The sequence below is a fragment of the Geotrypetes seraphini genome, chromosome 4, assembly GCF_902459505.1.
Source record: "Geotrypetes seraphini chromosome 4, aGeoSer1.1, whole genome shotgun sequence".
Lineage (NCBI taxonomy): Eukaryota > Metazoa > Chordata > Amphibia > Gymnophiona > Dermophiidae > Geotrypetes > Geotrypetes seraphini.
This window is the reverse complement of record NC_047087.1, coordinates 281,313,234-281,331,510: the sequence shown is the minus strand read 5'-3', so window position 1 is coordinate 281,331,510 and position 18,277 is coordinate 281,313,234. Positions and strand designations below refer to the sequence as shown.

The 18,277-nt window shown below is 49.5% G+C and overlaps 1 protein-coding gene across 4 annotated transcripts in view; it reads right to left on the bottom strand.

Moving 5' to 3' along the window:
• Positions 1-18,277, bottom strand: part of LOC117359008 (protein STIP1 homolog) — a 123,072-nt gene that overhangs the window by 20,513 nt on the left and 84,282 nt on the right. For all 4 annotated transcript variants that reach the window (XM_033941065.1, XM_033941064.1, XM_033941066.1 and 1 more), the window contains 2 exons: positions 17,392-17,469; positions 16,023-16,125 (listed from right to left, as the gene is read on the bottom strand). In XM_033941065.1, coding sequence (XP_033796956.1) covers positions 16,023-16,125; positions 17,392-17,469 — 181 coding nt within the window. The remainder of the gene's footprint in view (positions 1-16,022; positions 16,126-17,391; positions 17,470-18,277) is intronic.

Sequence of the window (18,277 nt, the reverse complement as noted above, 5' to 3'; positions counted from 1 at the left end):
GTATCACTTTTATTCTTTATGTTTTATTTCTATTTATTTCTATATATTATCAAATATTAAATATTAATATTTTGAGTGCAATACACAGGTGTTCAAGTACAAACAGAAAAGCATTTTCCTTTCACAGCATCCTAAAGCTATGAATAAAAAGACTGAACAGGGTACAGATCTCCAGTTTGGAGAACAGATGGCTGAGAAGCAGTGGTGTACCAAAGGGGGGTCCGCTCTGAGTGCAGGTAAGGGGGTGCTCTGAGAGCCAGCATCATGAACTTCTTTCCCCCTCCAGTAGCAGCAACATTCACCACTTCCTCTCTACCAGGTCCTGCCTTCGTGGAAACAGGAATTAGGTGTGACCTGGCAGAAAGGAAGACCCAATGCCAAGAAGAGCAGCAAGTTGTGAAGGCTGTGCTGCTGACGGGGTGGGGGAGAGGGGGCAAAGAGAGGGAGGGGAGGGAGAGAGAGAGAGAAATGCTGTACCTGATTGGGGAGAGGGAGGATGATCAAGTAAGGGAGAGGACAGGAAAGATGCCAGACCATGGGGAAGGGAGGTAAAGGAAGGAAGGGAGATGCCAGGGCATGAGGGGAGGGAGGGAAGGAGACAGATGTCATACCAGGGAAAAAGGAAGGAGGAAGGGAAAGGAAGGAGATGCCAGAGCATGGGGGGGGGAGTGGAAAATGCCAGGATATGTGGGAAGGGAAGGAGATAGGGCGGGAAAGGAAAAAGACGAGATGCCAGAGCATGGAGAGTAATGGGGAGATGGAAGGGAAGAATAGGATAGGATAGAGATGCCAGGGCATGGAGGGGAGGGGATGGAAGGAGACAGATGCCAGACTGTGGGGTGGGGTGGGGTGGGAAGGGAAGAAGAGAGATGCCATAGCATAGGGAAGGGGGTGGAAACAGACAGAAAAATAGGTACAAAGGAGAGAAGGGGCACAGGATAGACAGTTTATGGAAGGGACATAGAAAGAGGGAAAATGCCATATGGAAGAGAAAGAGAGTGGACAGTGGATGGAAGTAGCACAGAAAGAGGGCAGATGCTGCATGGAAGAAAGAGAGAACAGTCGCTGGATGGAAAGAAGAGAGTGAAGAGAAGATGATTACAGAAGAAATAAGAAAAGGTAGTAAAAATATTTTTTTGTTGTTTTAGAATAAAGTAGTATTGTAGCTGTATTGATGTTTATAAATAGAAAATGGAAATAAGGTAATCTTTTAAGTGGACATTTTTTTTCTAACCAGGAGAGGATACTGTAACAGCACTGTACTGTACTGAAAAAGGTGGTTTTGGCCTCTGAACGCTAACTGAAAAATGGATTAGTCCAATAAAATGGTATTTTCTTATTTTCCAAATGTTATTTGTCAGTTTTTTTTCAATTTTACATCTGCTATCTTTATATTTTGCACAGTATTAGGGGACATGTATCACTGCTTTTGTGGTGTTGCATTGTATGCAGAGTGACTTCTTGGCAGTTCAGTTTAACTTTTGTCTATATATTTCTAATTTTAGTTTACTTAGGTGTGATACTAGGGTGTTTTGTGTGTATGAAAGGACATAATTTTCTGTTAGCATTGACTGCAGGACTGATCTGTATTAATCTAGCTTGTGTAGTTTTATAACAGGTGTATTGCTGTTCTAGTGCTCACTGCAGTGTTTAAGACGCACCATTGTTGTGTGACTCATGGATTATTACTAAATATAATTTTGGTTTATATAGAGGAGGGGGGTGTTAAAAATGATCGGCTCTGGGGTGTCACTGCTGAAAAGAGATATGATAGAAGTTTGTAAAATCATGAATGGGAGTGGAATGGGTAAAGAGGGAACAGTTCATCTTTTCAAACACTACTAAGATTAGGTGACCCTCCATGAAGCTGACAGGTAGCACATTTTAAACAAATCAAAAAAGTAAAATTTCATTCACTGTATAATTAAACTGTGGAATTTGTTGCCTAAAAATTTGGTCAAGGCACTTAACAAAGGGTTTAGATAGAGAAAGTCTATAAGCCATTGTGAGCTCTAAGGAAAAATCGATTTCTTGGGATCCTGCTGGGTACTTGTGACCTGAACAAGATACAGGGCTTGCTGGATCTTTGGTCTGACTCATTATGGCATCTTAGGGTTTTAATTGTGCCTACTGTAGTTACAACACATAGACAATACATTTGGACTTTAAAGCACAGTTACTTACCGTAACAGGTGTTATCCAGGGACAGCAGGCAGATATTCTTGACTGATGGGTGACGGCACCGACAGAGCCCCGGTACGGACAATTTTAGAGTGATTGCACTCTAAGAACTTGGAAAGTTCTAACAGGCTGCACCGCGAACGCGCGAGTGCCTTCCCGCCCGACAGAGGCGCGCGGTCCCCAGTTAGGATAAGCCAGCTAAGAAGCCAACCCGGGGAGGTGGGTGGGACGCAAGAATATCTGCCTGCTGTCCCTGGATAACACCTGTTACGGTAAGTAACTGTGCTTTATCCCAGGACAAGCAGGCAGCATATTCTTGACTGATGGGTGACCTCCAAGCTAACAAAAAGAGGGATGGAGGGTAGGTTGGCCATTAGGAAAACAAATTTTGCAAAACAGATTGGCCGAAGTGTCCATCCTGTCTGGAGAATGCATCCAGACAATAGTGAGATGTAAAAGTGTGAACTGAGGACCATGTAGCAGCCTTGCAGATTTCCTCAATAGGCGTGGAACGGAGGAAAGCCACAGATGCTGCCATAGCTCTAACTCTATGGGCCGTGACAGAACCTTCCAGTGTCAGTCCGGATTGAGCATAACAAAATGAAATGCACGCTGCAAGCCAATTTGACAACGTACGTTTAGTAACAGAACGTCCTAATTTATTTGGATCAAAGGACAGAAAGAGTTGGGGAGATGATCTGTGGGGCTTAGTACGCTCTAAATAGTAAGCTAGAGCCCGCTTACAGTCCAAAGTATGCAGAGCCTGTTCTCCAGAATGCGAGTGAGGTTTCGGAAAGAAGACAGGCAGAACAATAGATTGGTTGAGATGGAATTCAGAGACAACCTTAGGGAGAAACTTTGGATGTATACGCAGAACCACCTTGTCATGATGGAAGACTGTAAAAGGTGGATCCGCAACTAGTGCATGTAGCTCACTGACCCTCCTGGCATAGGTAAGAGCAATAAGGAAAAGTACCTTCCAAGTGAGAAACTTGAAAGAAGCGGTAGCCAAAGGTTCAAATGGAGGCTTCATTAAGGCGGAAAGAACTATATTGAGATCCCAGATAACAGGAGGGGCTTTAAGAGGTGGTTTCACATTGAAAAGACCCCGCATGAATCTGGACACCAAGGGATGAGCTGAGAGGAGTTTTCCATGGACTGGCTCATGAAAAGCAGCAATAGCACTAAGGTGGACTCTGATGGAAGTAGACTTGAGGCCAGAGTCAGACAAAGAAAGAAGATAATCCAACAATGTCTCCACTGCAAGGGAAGTGGGATCAAAATGATGAAGAAGACACCAGGAAGAAAATCGAGTCCACTTCTGAAGGTAACATTGCAGAGTGGCCGGTTTCCTGGATGCGTCCAGAATGGAGCGAACGGGCTGAGACAAAAGAGTATCAGTCGAAGTTAGCCCGAGAGATACCAAGCTGTCAGGTGCAGAGACTGGAGGTTGGGATGTAGAAGGGTCTCCTGATGTTGTGTAAGCAGAGAAGGAAACAGTGGAAGAAGAACGGGTTCCCTGGAACTGAGTTGAAGTAGAAGGGAGAACCAATGTTGTCTGGGCCACCGTGGAGCAATCAGAATCATGGTGGCTCGTTCCCTCTTGAGCTTGAACAAGGTTCTTAACATGAGAGGCAGAGGAGGGAAAGTGTACAGGAACAGATTGGACCAATTGAGGAGAAATGCATCCGCTGCCAGACGGTGGGGAGAGTAGAGTCTGGAGCAGAATAGGGGCAGCTGGTGATTGTGAGGAGCTGCAAAGAGGTCTATCTGAGGAGTGCCCCACTGAGCGAAGATGGACTGTAGAGTTAAAGGATCGAGTGTCCACTCGTGAGGCTGGAGAATTCTGCTTAGCTTGTCCGCCAAGGAATTCTGTTCTCCCGGAATGTAGATAGCTTTCAGGAATAGATGGTGATCTGTGGCCCAAGCCCAAATCTTCTGGGCTTCTTGGCACAAGAGGCGAGAGCCTGTCCCACCCTGCTTGTTGATGTAGTACATCGCAACTTGATTGTCTGTGCACAGCAGGAGGACTTGAGGAAAGAGAAGATGCTGGAAGGCCTTGAGGGCATAAAACATTGCTCTGAGTTCCAGGAAATTGATGTGATGCTTCATTTCCTGAGCTGTCCAAAGTCCTTGAGTTTGGAACTCGTTCAAATGAGCTCCCCAGGCATAAGGGGAGGTGTCGGTGGTGATGACAAGTTGATGAGGAGGTAGATGGAACAGAAGACCTCTGGAGAGATTTGAGGATATCAACCACCATTGTAGAGACTGACGAAGAGATGATGTTACAGATATGTGACGTGAGCAAGGATCCATCGCTTGGGACCACTGGGTAGCTAGGGTCCATTGAGGAGTGCGCAGGTGAAGACGTGCAAGTGGTGTGACATGAACTGTGGAGGCCATGTGACCCAAGAGTATCATCATTTGCTTGGCGTAGATGGAAAGCTGTGGAAGCACCTGCTGACATAGAGATTGAAGCGTTTGAAGACGGTTGGACTGCAGAAACGCTCTCATGAGGACTGTGTCCAAGATTGCTCCAATGAATTGAAGTCTCCGAGTGGGGATGAGATGAGATTTGGGTAGATTGATCTCGAACCCCAGCAAACGTAGAAATAGAATGGTCTGGTTGGTGGCCTGGAGTACTGTCTGAGATGAATTGGCCTTTATTAACCAATCGTCCAGGTAAGGAAACACCTGAAGGTGGTGGGAACGTAGAAAAGCAGCCACCACAATCAGACATTTGGTAAACACTCTTGGAGAGGAGGCAAGACCGAAGGGTAGCACCTTGTACTGGTAATGACAACGATTGATCATGAAGCGTAGGTACTGTCTGGAGGCCAGATTGATCGGTATGTGAGTGTATGCTTCTTTGAGATCGAGGGAACATAGCCAGTCGCCTTGATTGAGAAGAGAGTAAAGAGTGGCTAAAGAGAGCATTCTGACTTTCTCTTTGACCAAGCATTTGTTGAGATTGCGAAGATCTAGGATGGGTCTGAGATCTCCTGTTTTTTTGGGAACTAGAAAATAACGGGAGTAGAATCCCTGCCCCTTTTGATCTAGAGGAACTTCCTCTATGGCGTTCAGAAGGAGGAGGGATTGAACCTCCTGAAGAAGGAGTGAAACCTGAGGAGTGTTCAAAGCAGACTCTCTTGGCAGACTTTGGGCAGGAAGTGTCTGAAAGTTGAGAGAGTAGCCGTGGCGGATGATGTTGAGGACCCAGTGATCCGAGGTGATGGTTTCCCAACGGCTTATGAAAAGAGTAAGGCGTCCTCCTATGGGCTGCGGAAGGTGGGCGGCAGGTTGGAGACTGGCTATGTCCTGGAGAACCAAGTCAAAAGGGTTGAGTGGATTTTTGTGAAGGGGGAGGCTTCACCTGTTGTTGCTGCTGTGCTGGTCTAGCAGCTTGCCTCTGTTGTTGCCTCTGACGCCTGGGTTGCTGCGGGGCCTGTGGTAAAGGACGAGCCACAAATCTACGCTGGTAGGCCGACTGTTGGCGAAAAGGCCTGGTAGGTGGGGTTTTCTTTTTCGTTTTAAGGAGAGTGTCCCACCGAGTCTCATGAGCTGAGAGCTTTTGGGTAGTGGAGTCCATGGATTCTCCAAACAGCTCATCCCCCAAGCAAGGTGCATTGGCCAGGCGATCTTGGTGATTGACATCGAGTTCTGAAACTCTAAGCCAGGCCAGTCGCCGCATGGCCACTGACATAGCCGTGGCCCTAGAGGTCAGCTCAAAGGTATCATAGATTGATCTGACCATGAACTTACGAAGTTGTAAGAGCGATGAAGAAGTTTGGCGAAAGGCAGATTTTTTACGGTCAGGGAGGTATTTCTCAAAAGTTGACAAAGTTTGAATGAGATGCTTAAGGTAGAACGAAAAATGGAAAGCATAGTTCCCAGATCTATTAGCTAGCATCGCATTCTGATACAACCGTTTGCCAAACTTATCCATGGCCTTACCTTCTCTGCCAGGAGGGACAGAGGCGTACACACTAGCCCCCGTGGATTTCTTTAAAGTAGATTCTACCAGTAAAGACTCATGGGGGAGTTGCGGTTTGTCAAAGCCCAGAATAGGTATGACCTTATATAAGGAGTCCAGTTTGCGAGGAGCTCCTGGAATGGTCAAAGGTGTCTCTAGATTTTTATAGAAAGTCTCTCGCAAAATATCATGGAGAGGCAATTTTAAGAATTCCCTTGGAGGCTGGTCAAAGTCCAGTGCATCGAGAAATGCCTTGGATTTTTTGGATTCAGCCTCCAAGGGAATAGAGAGAGAGTCGCACATCTCTTTGAGAAAAGAGGTGAAAGAAGTTGCATTAGGTTTGGAGGATGGATCTAAACCAGAAGGATCCTCGTCCCCTGACGAACACTCTCCCTCAGAGAGGAAAGGCTCCTCTGAATCACCCCACAGATCAGGGTCCCTCACTTGAAAGCTACGGTCCCGTGACTCCGGTGTGGACTCTAGGTGTCGAGTTTTGTGAGTCGACTTACCAGACCTCTGAGAAACGGTACCGGGAGATGTCATCGGGTGTGCCGGTGCCAAAGTTTGCACCGCCTGGTGTAAAGACCTCGGTTCCGGAGCTAAAACTGGCATGGATACCGAGGAAGCTGTTTGTACCGGTACCGACAAAGTGGATGCCGATAAAAGAGGCTGTTCCACTGCCGGTACCGGTAGCTCAGACCGGACCGGGACTGGAAGGCTTGGTGTCAGAAGAGCAGGCAGGAGCTGCTGCAATTGCTCTTTGAGCTGTACTTGCAGGACGGCGGCAATTCGCTCGTCCAGCGAAGGCACCGGTACCGCTTTTTTCTTCTGCGGTACCTTTGGTGCCGCTCTACACTCCGAAGAGGAACCCGAGGTCGAAGGGCTAACCTCAATCGGAGCGGAGCGCTTCCGTGGGCGCCTCGAGGTCGGCAGGATTGGGCTCGCTGCCACTGAGACTGGAGGACGCTCCAGCGGGGAAGGCTTCTTAGCCGGCTTACCTGAGGGATGCGACGCCGATGAGGTAGGTGCCGACTGTGTCGGGGCCGAAGTCGGGACCGGTGCCGCCGAATCCGACATCTCGGTACCAAGGAGAAATTAGGTTCTTACCTGCTAATTTACTTTCTTTTAGCTTCTCCAGACCAGTAGAGGTTAACTTTACGATTGGGTATATATCTAATCATGACCAGCAGGTGGAGACTGAAAACAAAACTTTGGGACAGTATATCCTAGCCCCTCCTCTCTATTTCCCTCAGTCTGCCGAATAGCCAAGCAGAACCAAGAACTGGAAAACAACAGAGAGAAAAAACAATACTCCGAAAGGAGTAACAAATAACATACCCAAAAATGCTGTTGGAAAATGCAGAGGAGAAATTCCCGAAGGAAGAAGGTCCCCACAGCTCGCCAGCTAAGCCAGCCGAGCCACAGCCGCTGTTCTTCAATTCTCCCCGGCCCTAGAAAAATACTAGAACCCGCAGCAAAAACCAAAAACTGCCCGCGCAACAGCCCCAACAACAACAACAACAGACAGGGTGGGGACCTCTACTGGTCTGGAGAAGCTAAAAGAAAGTAAATTAGCAGGTAAGAACCTAATTTCTCCTTCTTTAGCACTCTCCAGACCAGTAGAGGTTAACTTTACGATTGGGACGTACCAAAGCAGTCCCTCTCACGGGCGGGACCCCCGAAGGGCCGATACCAGAACACGCTCACCGAACACCGCGTCCCGACGCGCCTGAACATCTACCCGATAATGCCGAACAAATGAATGCAAGGAGGACCAAACCGCAGCCTTACAAATATCCACCGGAGGCACGAGCGACGACTCAGCCCAAGAAGCCGCCTGACCCCTAGTGGAATGAGCCTTGAGAAACTCCGGAACCGGCTTCTGACTCAGAAGATAAGCGGAAGCAATCATCTCCTTGATCCAGCGCGCAATAGTAGCCTTAGAAGCGCCAGCCCCCCGACGAGGACCCGCCAGAAGCACAAAGAGATGATCGGAGCTCCGAAAATCCCGGGTCCGCTGCACATAAGCATGGAGGACCCGACCGACATCCAACTTGCGCAGCTGTCGTTGCTCAGAAGAACCCTCCCGACTACCCAAGACCGGGAGGACCACCGATTGATTGACATGAAAAGGAGAAACTACCTTCGGCAGAAAGGAAGGAACAGGCCGCAAAACAACCCGCTCCTTCGAAAACTCCAGGAAGGGAGCCCTACAAGAGAAAGCCTGTAGCTCAGACACCCGTCTAGCGGAAGTAATGGCCACCAAAAAGACCGACTTCAGCGTAAGGTCCTTCAACGAACAGCCATCCAACGGCTCGAAAGGAGGGCGCACTAGAACAGAGAGAACCAGATTGAGATCCCAAGAGGGAATCGAGGGCCTTATGGGAGGCCTGATCAACTTGGCCGCCCTAAGAAAGCGAATCACATCAGGAATGGCTGACAAACGCTGACCTGTCACCAGCCCCCGAAAAGCCGACAGGGCCGCCAGATGAACCCGAAGAGAAGACCAGGCCAGGCCCCTATCCAGGCCATCCTGCAAAAACTCTAGAATGTTAGGCAGAGAAGCGCGAAAGGAGACCACTCCCCGCGCTCGGCACCATTCCTCAAAAAGACGCCAAACCCGTACATAAGCCCGAGAGGTAGAAAGCCTCCGGGACCCCAAAAGTGTAGAGATCACCTTGTCGGAATATCCCTTCTTACTCAGGCGGCCCCTTTCAAGAGCCAAGCCGTAAGACAAAAGGGAGACGGGTCGAACATGGGAATGGGACCCTGCGTGAGAAGATCGCACCCGAGAGGCAGAGGAAGAGGATCCGCCACCAGATGCCTCACCAGATCCGCATACCACGGACGACGAGGCCAATCCGGAGCCACCAAGACCACCAGCCCCGGATGGCGAACAATGCGAAGCAGTACTCTGCCCACTAATGGCCAAGGAGGGAACACATACAACAGCCCCTCCGTTGGCCACGGTTGGACCAGAGCATCCAGACCCTCGGCCAGACCGTCCCTGCGACGACTGAAGAAGCGGGGTACTTTGGCGTTGCCACTTGTAGCCATCAGATCCATCAGGGGCTGCCCCCAAGCACGCACTAGCAACTGAAACGCCTCGGCGCCGAGACACCACTCTCCCGGATCCAAGAAGTGACGACTGAGGAAGTCCGCCTGAACGTTTTCTACCCCGGCAATGTGAGAGGCCGAGAGGTCCAGAAGATGCGACTCCGCCCAAACCATGAGCCGAGCCGCCTCCTGCGCCACCAGAGTGCTCTTGGTGCCCCCCTGACGATTGACATAAGCCACCGCCGTGGCATTGTCCGACAGGACTCTGACCGACTTGCCCAACAAAAGGGAGTGGAAAGCCAACAGCGCCAGCCGGACCGCCCTGGTCTCCAACACGTTGATCGACCAGGAGGCCTCCTCCGTGGACCAGGTTCCCTGAGCTGAGTGACCCAGGCACTGGGCCCCCCAACCCAGGAGACTCGCATCCGTAAGGAGCACCGTCCACTGCGGAAGATCCAGACCCACCCCCTGAACTAGGTGAGGGGTCCGGAGCCACCAACGCAGACTGCAGCGCGCCAAGCCTCGCAGGGGAACCGGAACATCCATCCCGTGCCTCTGGGGAGACCACCTCCGGAGCAGAGCATACTGGAGAGGACGCATGTGGGCCCGCGCCCACCTCACCACGTCCAGGGACGCCGCCATCGACCCCAGGACCTGGAGGAAATCTCGCGCCCGAGGACACCGGGACGCCAAAAGCAGGCGAATCTGAGACTGCAATTTGCTCACCCGGGCCTCTGGGAGGAAGACCTTCCCCAAGGAGGTGTCGAACAGCACCCCGAGGTACTCCAGATGCTGAGCCGGAACCAACCGACTCTTGGAAAGGTTGACCACCCAGCCCAGCGACCGGAGAAACTCCACCACCCGAGCCGTAACCCGGGAGCTTTCCTGCCACGACTTGGCCCGAATTAACCAGTCGTCCAGGTAGGGGTGTACCAGGATGCCCTCCGACCGCAAGGCTGCCGCGACGACCACCATCACCTTGGTGAACGTCCGGGGAGCCGTGGCCAGCCCAAAGGGAAGCGCACAGAACTGATAGTGCCGACCCAAGATCGCAAAGCGCAGGAAACGCTGATGAGAGGCCCGAATAGGAACATGCAAGTAGGCCTCCGTCAGATCGAGAGAAGTGAGAAACTCCCCCGGCTGAACCGCCAGAATGACCGACCGCAGCGTTTCCATACGGAAAGAGGGAACCTTGAGAGCCCTGTTGACCCCTTTCAAATCGAGGATGGGCCGAAAAGTCCCCTCCTTCTTGGGCACCACAAAGTAAATGGAGTACCTGCCCGTGCCCCACTCCGGGGGGGGCACTGGAACTACTGCCCTGAGATCTAGCAAGCGCTGAAGGGTCTGGCGAAACGCCAGCGTCTTCCCAGGAGTCTGACATGGAGAAGCGAGGAAAAAATCCGGCAGAGAGCGGGCGAACTCCAGGGCATAACCGTCCCGCACCACCTCCAGGACCCACTGATCGGACGTGATCTCGGCCCATTTGGGAAAAAAGTCGCGCAGCCGGGCCCCCACCGGAACCAAGGGGGGCGCCGGCAAGGCGTCATTGTGCAGGACGGGAAGCGGGGGAACCGGCGGAGGGATTCCCTGCCCCCCGACGGGCCCCCCGAAAGGGCTGCATGCGCTGGAAGAACCGACCCCGGGAAAACCCCGGAGACTGGAAAGAAGCAGCCCCACGCCCAGGGCGATACTTGCGAAATTCCCGCAAACGCCCCCGGGCCGCACCACCCCGAGACGCCGGGCGGGCACGGTCCTCCGGCAAACGGGGAACTTTCGAGTCCGACAGAGTCTGAATCAACTTATCCAAGTCCTCTCCAAATAAAAACGACCCCCGAAAGGGAAATTTAGTAAGCTTAGCTTTGGACGCAGCATCCGCCGCCCAAGCGCGCAGCCACAACACACGCCTTGCGGCCACGCCAAAAGCCATGGACTTAGCCGAGATCCGCACCAAGTCATACAGAGCATCCGAGAGGAATGAGGCAGCCATCTCAATCTTCGCTACCTCCTGATCCACCAGAGACCAGTCGTCAGACTCTCGATCCAAGACCCGCTCCGCCCACCGAAACACGACGCGAGCGACCAGTCCCCCACAAATAGCCGCCTGGACCCCAAAGGCAGAGACTTGAAAATTTTGCTTAAGGATGGTCTCCAATTTGCGCTCCTCAGAGTCCCGCAAGGCAGAACCGCCCTCAACAGGCACGGTATGCCGCTTGGAAATAGCCGAGACCACCGCATCCACGACTGGCGAAGCTAACGTAGCCCGATCCCCTTCAGGAATGGGATACAGGCGAGCCATGCTGCGCGCCAGCCGAAACGGCGTCTCCGGCGTTTTCCACTGCTCAAGAATAATATCCCGAATATCCTGATGCATAGGAAAAGAGCGGGAAACGGAACGGATCCCCCGCAACAGAGGGTCCCCCACACGCGGAGTCTCCGGCGGCGCGTCCTCAAAACGCAAAGCCGAAGAAACCTGTTGAATAAGGTCAGGCAGCTCATCTCTCTGAAAAAGGCGCACCACGGACGCCTCGTCACTGGAGAACGGGAAACCCGACAACCCGCCGCCAGCTTCCGTCCCCTCCAGAGGGTCCTGGAATTCCTCAGAAGGGTCCAGGTCCTCCTCCAGACCGACACGTTCCTCCGACCACAAATCCTCGTCCCACGACACCCGCGGACGCTTGGACAAGAGAGGCGGCGGAGGGGACGTCACGTCAGACGAGAGAGGCAAAGCCGCAGGGAGCGCGGAGGAAACCCCACCCCCCGAGACCCCCTGGGCGCAACCGGGACCCCCAGCCGCCTGAAAATAGGCTTTGCATAATGAAAAGAAAAAATCAGGGGAAAAACCCCCCGAGGGTCCCAAGGGACTCCCTGCCACAGCAGGGGACCCAGCAGAAACCTGCCCCTGCTTAGCCAAAACAGGGGGAAGGTCACCTGAGGTGGAAGACAAAATGGAGGGGCCAGACAGAGAAGATGGCGTCTTTCCCGCCAAAACAGCTCCCTCCATAGCCTGCAGCGGCTGAGAGACCTGAATAGTCTCAGCCGCTAAAACAGGCAAGCCGGCATCAGCTGTCAAAATATCAGCTGAGAGGGAATCCTCTAAAACCCGACCGTCGGCGGCTCGGGGAATCCCTCCGTGGGCGGACGGAGAAGACCGGGCTTCTCCACCGTTCCCTGCCGACTCGCGAGGCACCATCGGCGGGGAGCTCTGGGCGCCTGCAGCCGCTGCCGACGGAGCTCCTTCACCGCACCGGCCTGAACACCGCTTGCACAGGCCGGCCGCGAGTGCCTCGCGTCTGGAGCACAATGAGCACTTTTTCCCTTTAGAAGTGCTCATTGCTCCATACGCGACCTAGCTGTAAAAAAGTGCCGGTTAGTTGAAAAAATACAGTAAAATACAGTTTTCTTAAAGGGATACAACCCTCCAGACCAGCACTACCTCAGGATTTTTTTTTTTTTTTTTTTTTTTTTTACAGAACAGACTCCACAGGCTCTCGAAGCAATATGCCTTGCTTGATTTAGGGGGCAAGGCTTACTGCTGAGGCTCCTCTAAAAAAAAAATGGGGAGGTGGAGGAAGTGGGGGGAGGGACCCCGCTCGTGACCCGCCGGGTTTGACACCCCCGAGGTCGGACGAACCCCCAAACAGAGTCCGTCCAAGCTCCGTCCGGCTAAAAACAGGGACAATAAACCCCTAAACAAATTCCAACAGCCCTACCAAGGGAGATGGGTACAGATCACTCAACACCTGCTGGAGACTGAAAGAAGACTGAGGGAAATAGAGAGGAGGGGCTAGGATATACTGTCCCAAAGTTTTGTTTTCAGTCTCCACCTGCTGGTCATGATTAAGAACATAAGAACATAAGAACATAAGAACTGCCTTCTCCGGATCAGACCTTCGGTCCATCAAGTCCGGCGATCCGCACACGCGGAGGCCCTGCCAGGTGTACACCTGGCGTAATTTATATTCCACCAAATCCTTATATGCCTCTCTTAAGGAGATATGCATCTAGTTTGCTCTTGAAGCCTAGGATGGTCGATTCTGTCATAATCTCCTCTGGGAGGGCATTCCAGGTGTCAACCACTCTCTGAGTAAAGCAGAACTTCCTGACATTAGTCCTGAACCTGTCCCCCCTCAGCTTCATTACATGTCCTCTAGTCCGTGTCAAATTGGACAATGTAAATAATCTTCTCTGCTCTATTTTGTCGATTCCTTTCAGTATTTTGAAGGTCTCGATCATATCCCCACGCAGTCTCCTTTTCTCAAGGGAGAACAATCCTAGTGTTATAAGTCTGTCCTCGTATTCCAGTTTCTCCATACCCTTCACCAGTTTTGTTGCTCGTCTCTGCACCCTCTCCAGCAGCTTTATATCCTTCTTTAGGTAGGGGGACCAATGTTGGACACAGTATTCCAAGTGTGGTCTGACCATTGCCCTATAAAGCGGCATTATAACTTTCTCCGATCTACTCGAGATTCCTTTCTTTATCATGCCCAACATTCTATTTGCCTTCTTTGCCGCTGCCGCGCATTGTGCCGACGGCTTCAGGGTCCTATCTATCAGTACACCCAGGTCCTTTTCTTGTTCACTCTTCCCCAGAGTTGCACCTGACATTGTATACTCGTATTCCTTATTTTTATTGCCTAAATGCATTACCTTGCATTTCTCCACATTGAACTTCATCTGCCATTTCTCCGCCCATGTTTCTAACCGACACAAGTCGCTCTGGAGTTTCTCTCTATCCTCCTGCGATCTGATTGCCCGGCATAGTTTTGTATCGTCTGCAAACTTGATGATCTCACTGGATGTTCCTTCCTCCAGGTCATTGATATAAATATTAAAAAGGATCGGCCCAAGTACCGAGCCCTGGGGTACACCACTAGTCACTTTCTCCCAGTCGGAGAACTTCCCATTTATGCCCACTCTCTGCTTTCGGTTTTCCAGCCATTTGCCTATCCATCTTTGTATATCCCCCTCTATGCCATGACTTTGTAGTTTCCTGAGAAGTCTTTCGTGTGGAACTTTGTCGAACGCTTTCTGGAAGTCCAAGTATATTATGTCCACCGGCTTCCCACTATCAATTTGCTCGTTCACGGTCTCGAAAAATTGGAGTAAATTAGTCAAACATGATTTCCCTTTCCTGAATCCATGTTGACTGGGTTTCATCAAGTCGTATGCGTCCAAGTGCAGGACTATGCTATCCTTGATCAGTGCTTCAACCATCTTGCCAGGGACAGACGTAAGACTAACAGGTCTATAGTTGCCCGGTTCCCCTCTCGATCCTTTTTTGAAAATTGGGGTGACGTTCGCTATCCTCCAGTCGTCCGGTATCTGTCCAGTTCTGATTGTCAGGTTTGCAAGTTTTTGCAATAACTCTCCGATTTCAAACTTCAATTCCTTTAAGACTCTCGGATGAATCCCATCCGGTCCAGGGGATTTGTCACTTTTAAGTTTGTCGATCTGATAGTATATCTGGTCTAAGTCCACCTCAACTGTGGTATATAGATATATACCCAATCGTAAAGTTAACCTCTACTGGTCTGGAGAGTGCTAAAGAAATAAAAGTTGCTGTTGGATCTGGCGGTTTTTTAACGTTCTCTTTTTGAGAGTGGCACAGCGGGTGCAGGTGGACGCCCGATGGTTAAGACCCAGGCACTGTAAGCACCAGTTGTGCGGGTCAGTGAGGGAAATGGGCCTTGCGCACCGCTGGCACTTCTTAAAACAGGGTTGGGGGGGCATGAACGTGAAAATGGCTTCTGCCAAATCGAAGGCCGAGGCCTCGATGGTGGCAGCAGGCCCCGCCGGGGCGAACCCCGAAAAAGAGAGGAAAAAAAAAAAGAAAATTCTTTTTTTTTTTTTTTATTATTAAAAAAAGAAAAGAAAAAAGGGAAATACAAATTCCGAAAAGGTTTACGCGAGCGGGAAGGCGAATGAGAAAAAAGTTTTCAACAGCCGTTGAAAGTGCGTCTTCTTAGCTCCGCGGAAACTAAGAAACTGGTGACCGCGCGCCTCTGTCGGGCGGGAAGGCACTCGCGCGTGCGCGGTGCGGCCTGCTAGAACTTTCCAAGTTCTTAGAGTGCAATCACTCTAAAATTGTCCGTACCGGGGCTCCGTCGGTGCCGCCACCCATCAGTCAAGAATATGCTGCCTGCTTGTCCTGGGATAATAAACTGTATCCATTGAGGGATGGAAGCAGAGAGAGGTCATGATATGATGTAGGAAGAAGGGAGATGAGACAAGAAAACCTGAAACAAACACCTGAAATGGACTATCACTAATCACTAAAACCATAACAAAATTCAAACATACTTTAATACATACATATGGCAATGGTGGTAAAGAAATAGGGGCCTAATAAAGAAATGCAAGTGAACATTTAACCCAGAATGGTAGGCAGACAAAGCTGACTTGCTACCAAGTAGTGATACATCTGTATTGAGCTCCCAGCAAAAAAGTAACAAGGTCAGCCAGTTCAGAACAGTAAAAGCAAAACGTTCAGCAACATGGTAGAATGTCTAGACTACACTCCCTGGTTAATGACAAAAAAAAGTTGACAACCTGCAGCGTGTCAAACATATAAGGTCATGGTGTTATGATATCTCCTTTAGGACAGAGGAGTGGTAAGAGCAAGGAAGGGCAATGAGATGAATCTGAATAGCACAGACTGGGTGAACCAAACCTTAATTGATGTCATCAGTACGTTACCATGTAATTTTCATCTATTTCACTTTCTGAGCTCATGTATCATTATGAAATAAACAAACCGCTGACAAAGAGTGACCCATATCACTCTTCCTTTCTCCCACACCAATAAACTTACCTGCAATTCGTCTAAAGCTCTGGCTGCAGCTGTAGGACATTTAAAGTTGACAAATGCACAGAATCGTTCACAGAGAAGCCGAATGCTGTCAATCTCACCGTAACTAAAAGAAAGAGACACATGCTTTTAACAAACATGAGGAAAATGGAGCAAAATGCTAATATCCGCCTAAAAGCAGAACAGAAAATATCCCATACAGCAAGGTTATTGGTCTTGGAAAAACTTCAGTAGGAAAGAAGAATTACTGCTATGGGTAACCAACATAATAGAGGCTTCCAGCTTCAGCAGAAATCATACTGGGGAAAATTTTCAGTAAACTATTTAAGCAGCAGACAGACAAAGTACTTCTGTGCCTGTATAGATTTTGGTGTATTTTCAAACAATTTTTTTTAAGTGTGTGTGAAGTTCACCCCCTGATCCCAATATGCTCCTTGGAACACTTGCTTAACAGCACATAAGCTAGGTAGTTATACTCAGGTCTCCAGTTACCATGATGGATCTAGCCATTTAACTCCTCACTTAGCCAGCTAAAACCTTCTTAAAATGGCTTTCGTTGTCCAGAAAAGTTATATTTATTGGACACTGAAGCATCAGTGCCAACCCTAATGTGCTACATCATGAGGACTGACAACCCATAACAGCAGAGGTAACAGCGTTAGCCAGTACTTCTTACATGTGCCATACACTTTCTTTCACAATTCCGTCATTCTGACCCTAATGGATTTTTAAAAAAATATTAAATTATGTGCATGTCCAAGACAGAGAGAGATGTGCAGTCAAACAGAGACAGTGGACTAGTATGAACGGATGACGAAGTAAGGTCATATTAAGTATGAAGACATTGTCTTCTTGTTTATTTAAACAATGATCATCACAGCAAAAACATTTAAGGGGCAAATATATATTTAAACTTAAGTACAACAGCATGTCCCTGTGTTATTCTATCATGAGTTCATTCCTGTGGATTTTTTTTCCTTATGTTGTCAGTGGCTGCAACATATAATGGCCCTCTATATCTCAGGGCAACAAACATGTAGAAAAACCTCTCAAAATAATCACTGGTGGACTGTAGGGGCAATGTGAAGTCCCAGGTCCTACACTTACCCTTTCAACTTCCACAAGTACAATCATAGCTGATGTCTGCAAGAGTTACTTTACCTACCACATCCCTCTTACCTCCCACTCATAATATGCCTACAGGATCCTTCTTCCAACCCAGACACCTCTACATTTTTCCTATAACCCTGGGAGCAATCGCCAGCAAATCTGTGAAAAGCAGATACTAGATTTGGATTTTAGATTTGATTATTTGTCTTTCCAAATCCAACCACTACTCTACTCAAACATACCAAAGATATTTCAAACTTACTTTTTGAACAGGTCTCTCAACTGCTTCTCCTTTATCTGAATGGTGATATTTCCTACCCATAGGGAGGCACAGAGTGTCCTTCACAAGAAAGAAGATAGATAGATCAAGAAAAAAAAGAAAAGATAATTTCTATTTGTGGACAGAAAAAGACTTTTCACCATGGGACGTTTTGGGTCAATTGAATCTATTCACTAAGACATTATACCTCAGTTATCATTAGGAAAATTCAAAATACAGTTAGGTCAAAATCCCACAGTTGTCATATATTTAAAATGCCGGCTGCAAAGTTTAAATTAATCGAGTATATTTTAACACCATTATCTAGATAGTATGCATCACTAAATATAAACATTCAGGCCCGGATTCAGTATAGGGCACCCATCTCAGAAGTTGCCTAAGCAGCTTTTGAGAATCATACACAGATGTCCTATATAGAATCACCCTAAGCCGCCTAACCACCACTCTAACCAGTGTCCATATTACAGGCGTCAGTTAAGAGAATCACGTTGTTACTGAACTGATGGCGGCAAGGGATCTCCCTGCCGCAATCAGTTTAGCAGCCGTGGCCTGTCCTCCCCACCGCACATGCACGAAGACTACCAGCAGGAGGGATGATCAGTCCCTCCTGCTGGGACCCCCAAAACCATCCCCCCATCCCCGAATGTCCATGGCAGAAGGAGTGCCCAATTCCTCCTGCCGCCACCCGGCTGACATATCGGAATCTTAGGCCCTTCTCCCAGTGCTTTGTGGGATGCGCTGGGAGTGGCCTAAGATTCCAATTAGCCAGATCCCTTTCCTCTTGTAACCTGGCCAGAGGAGCCATTGCTCGTCATGATCCATCGCATTCTCCCTTAGGTGGACTAGAAATGACAGGAGGTTATTTCTG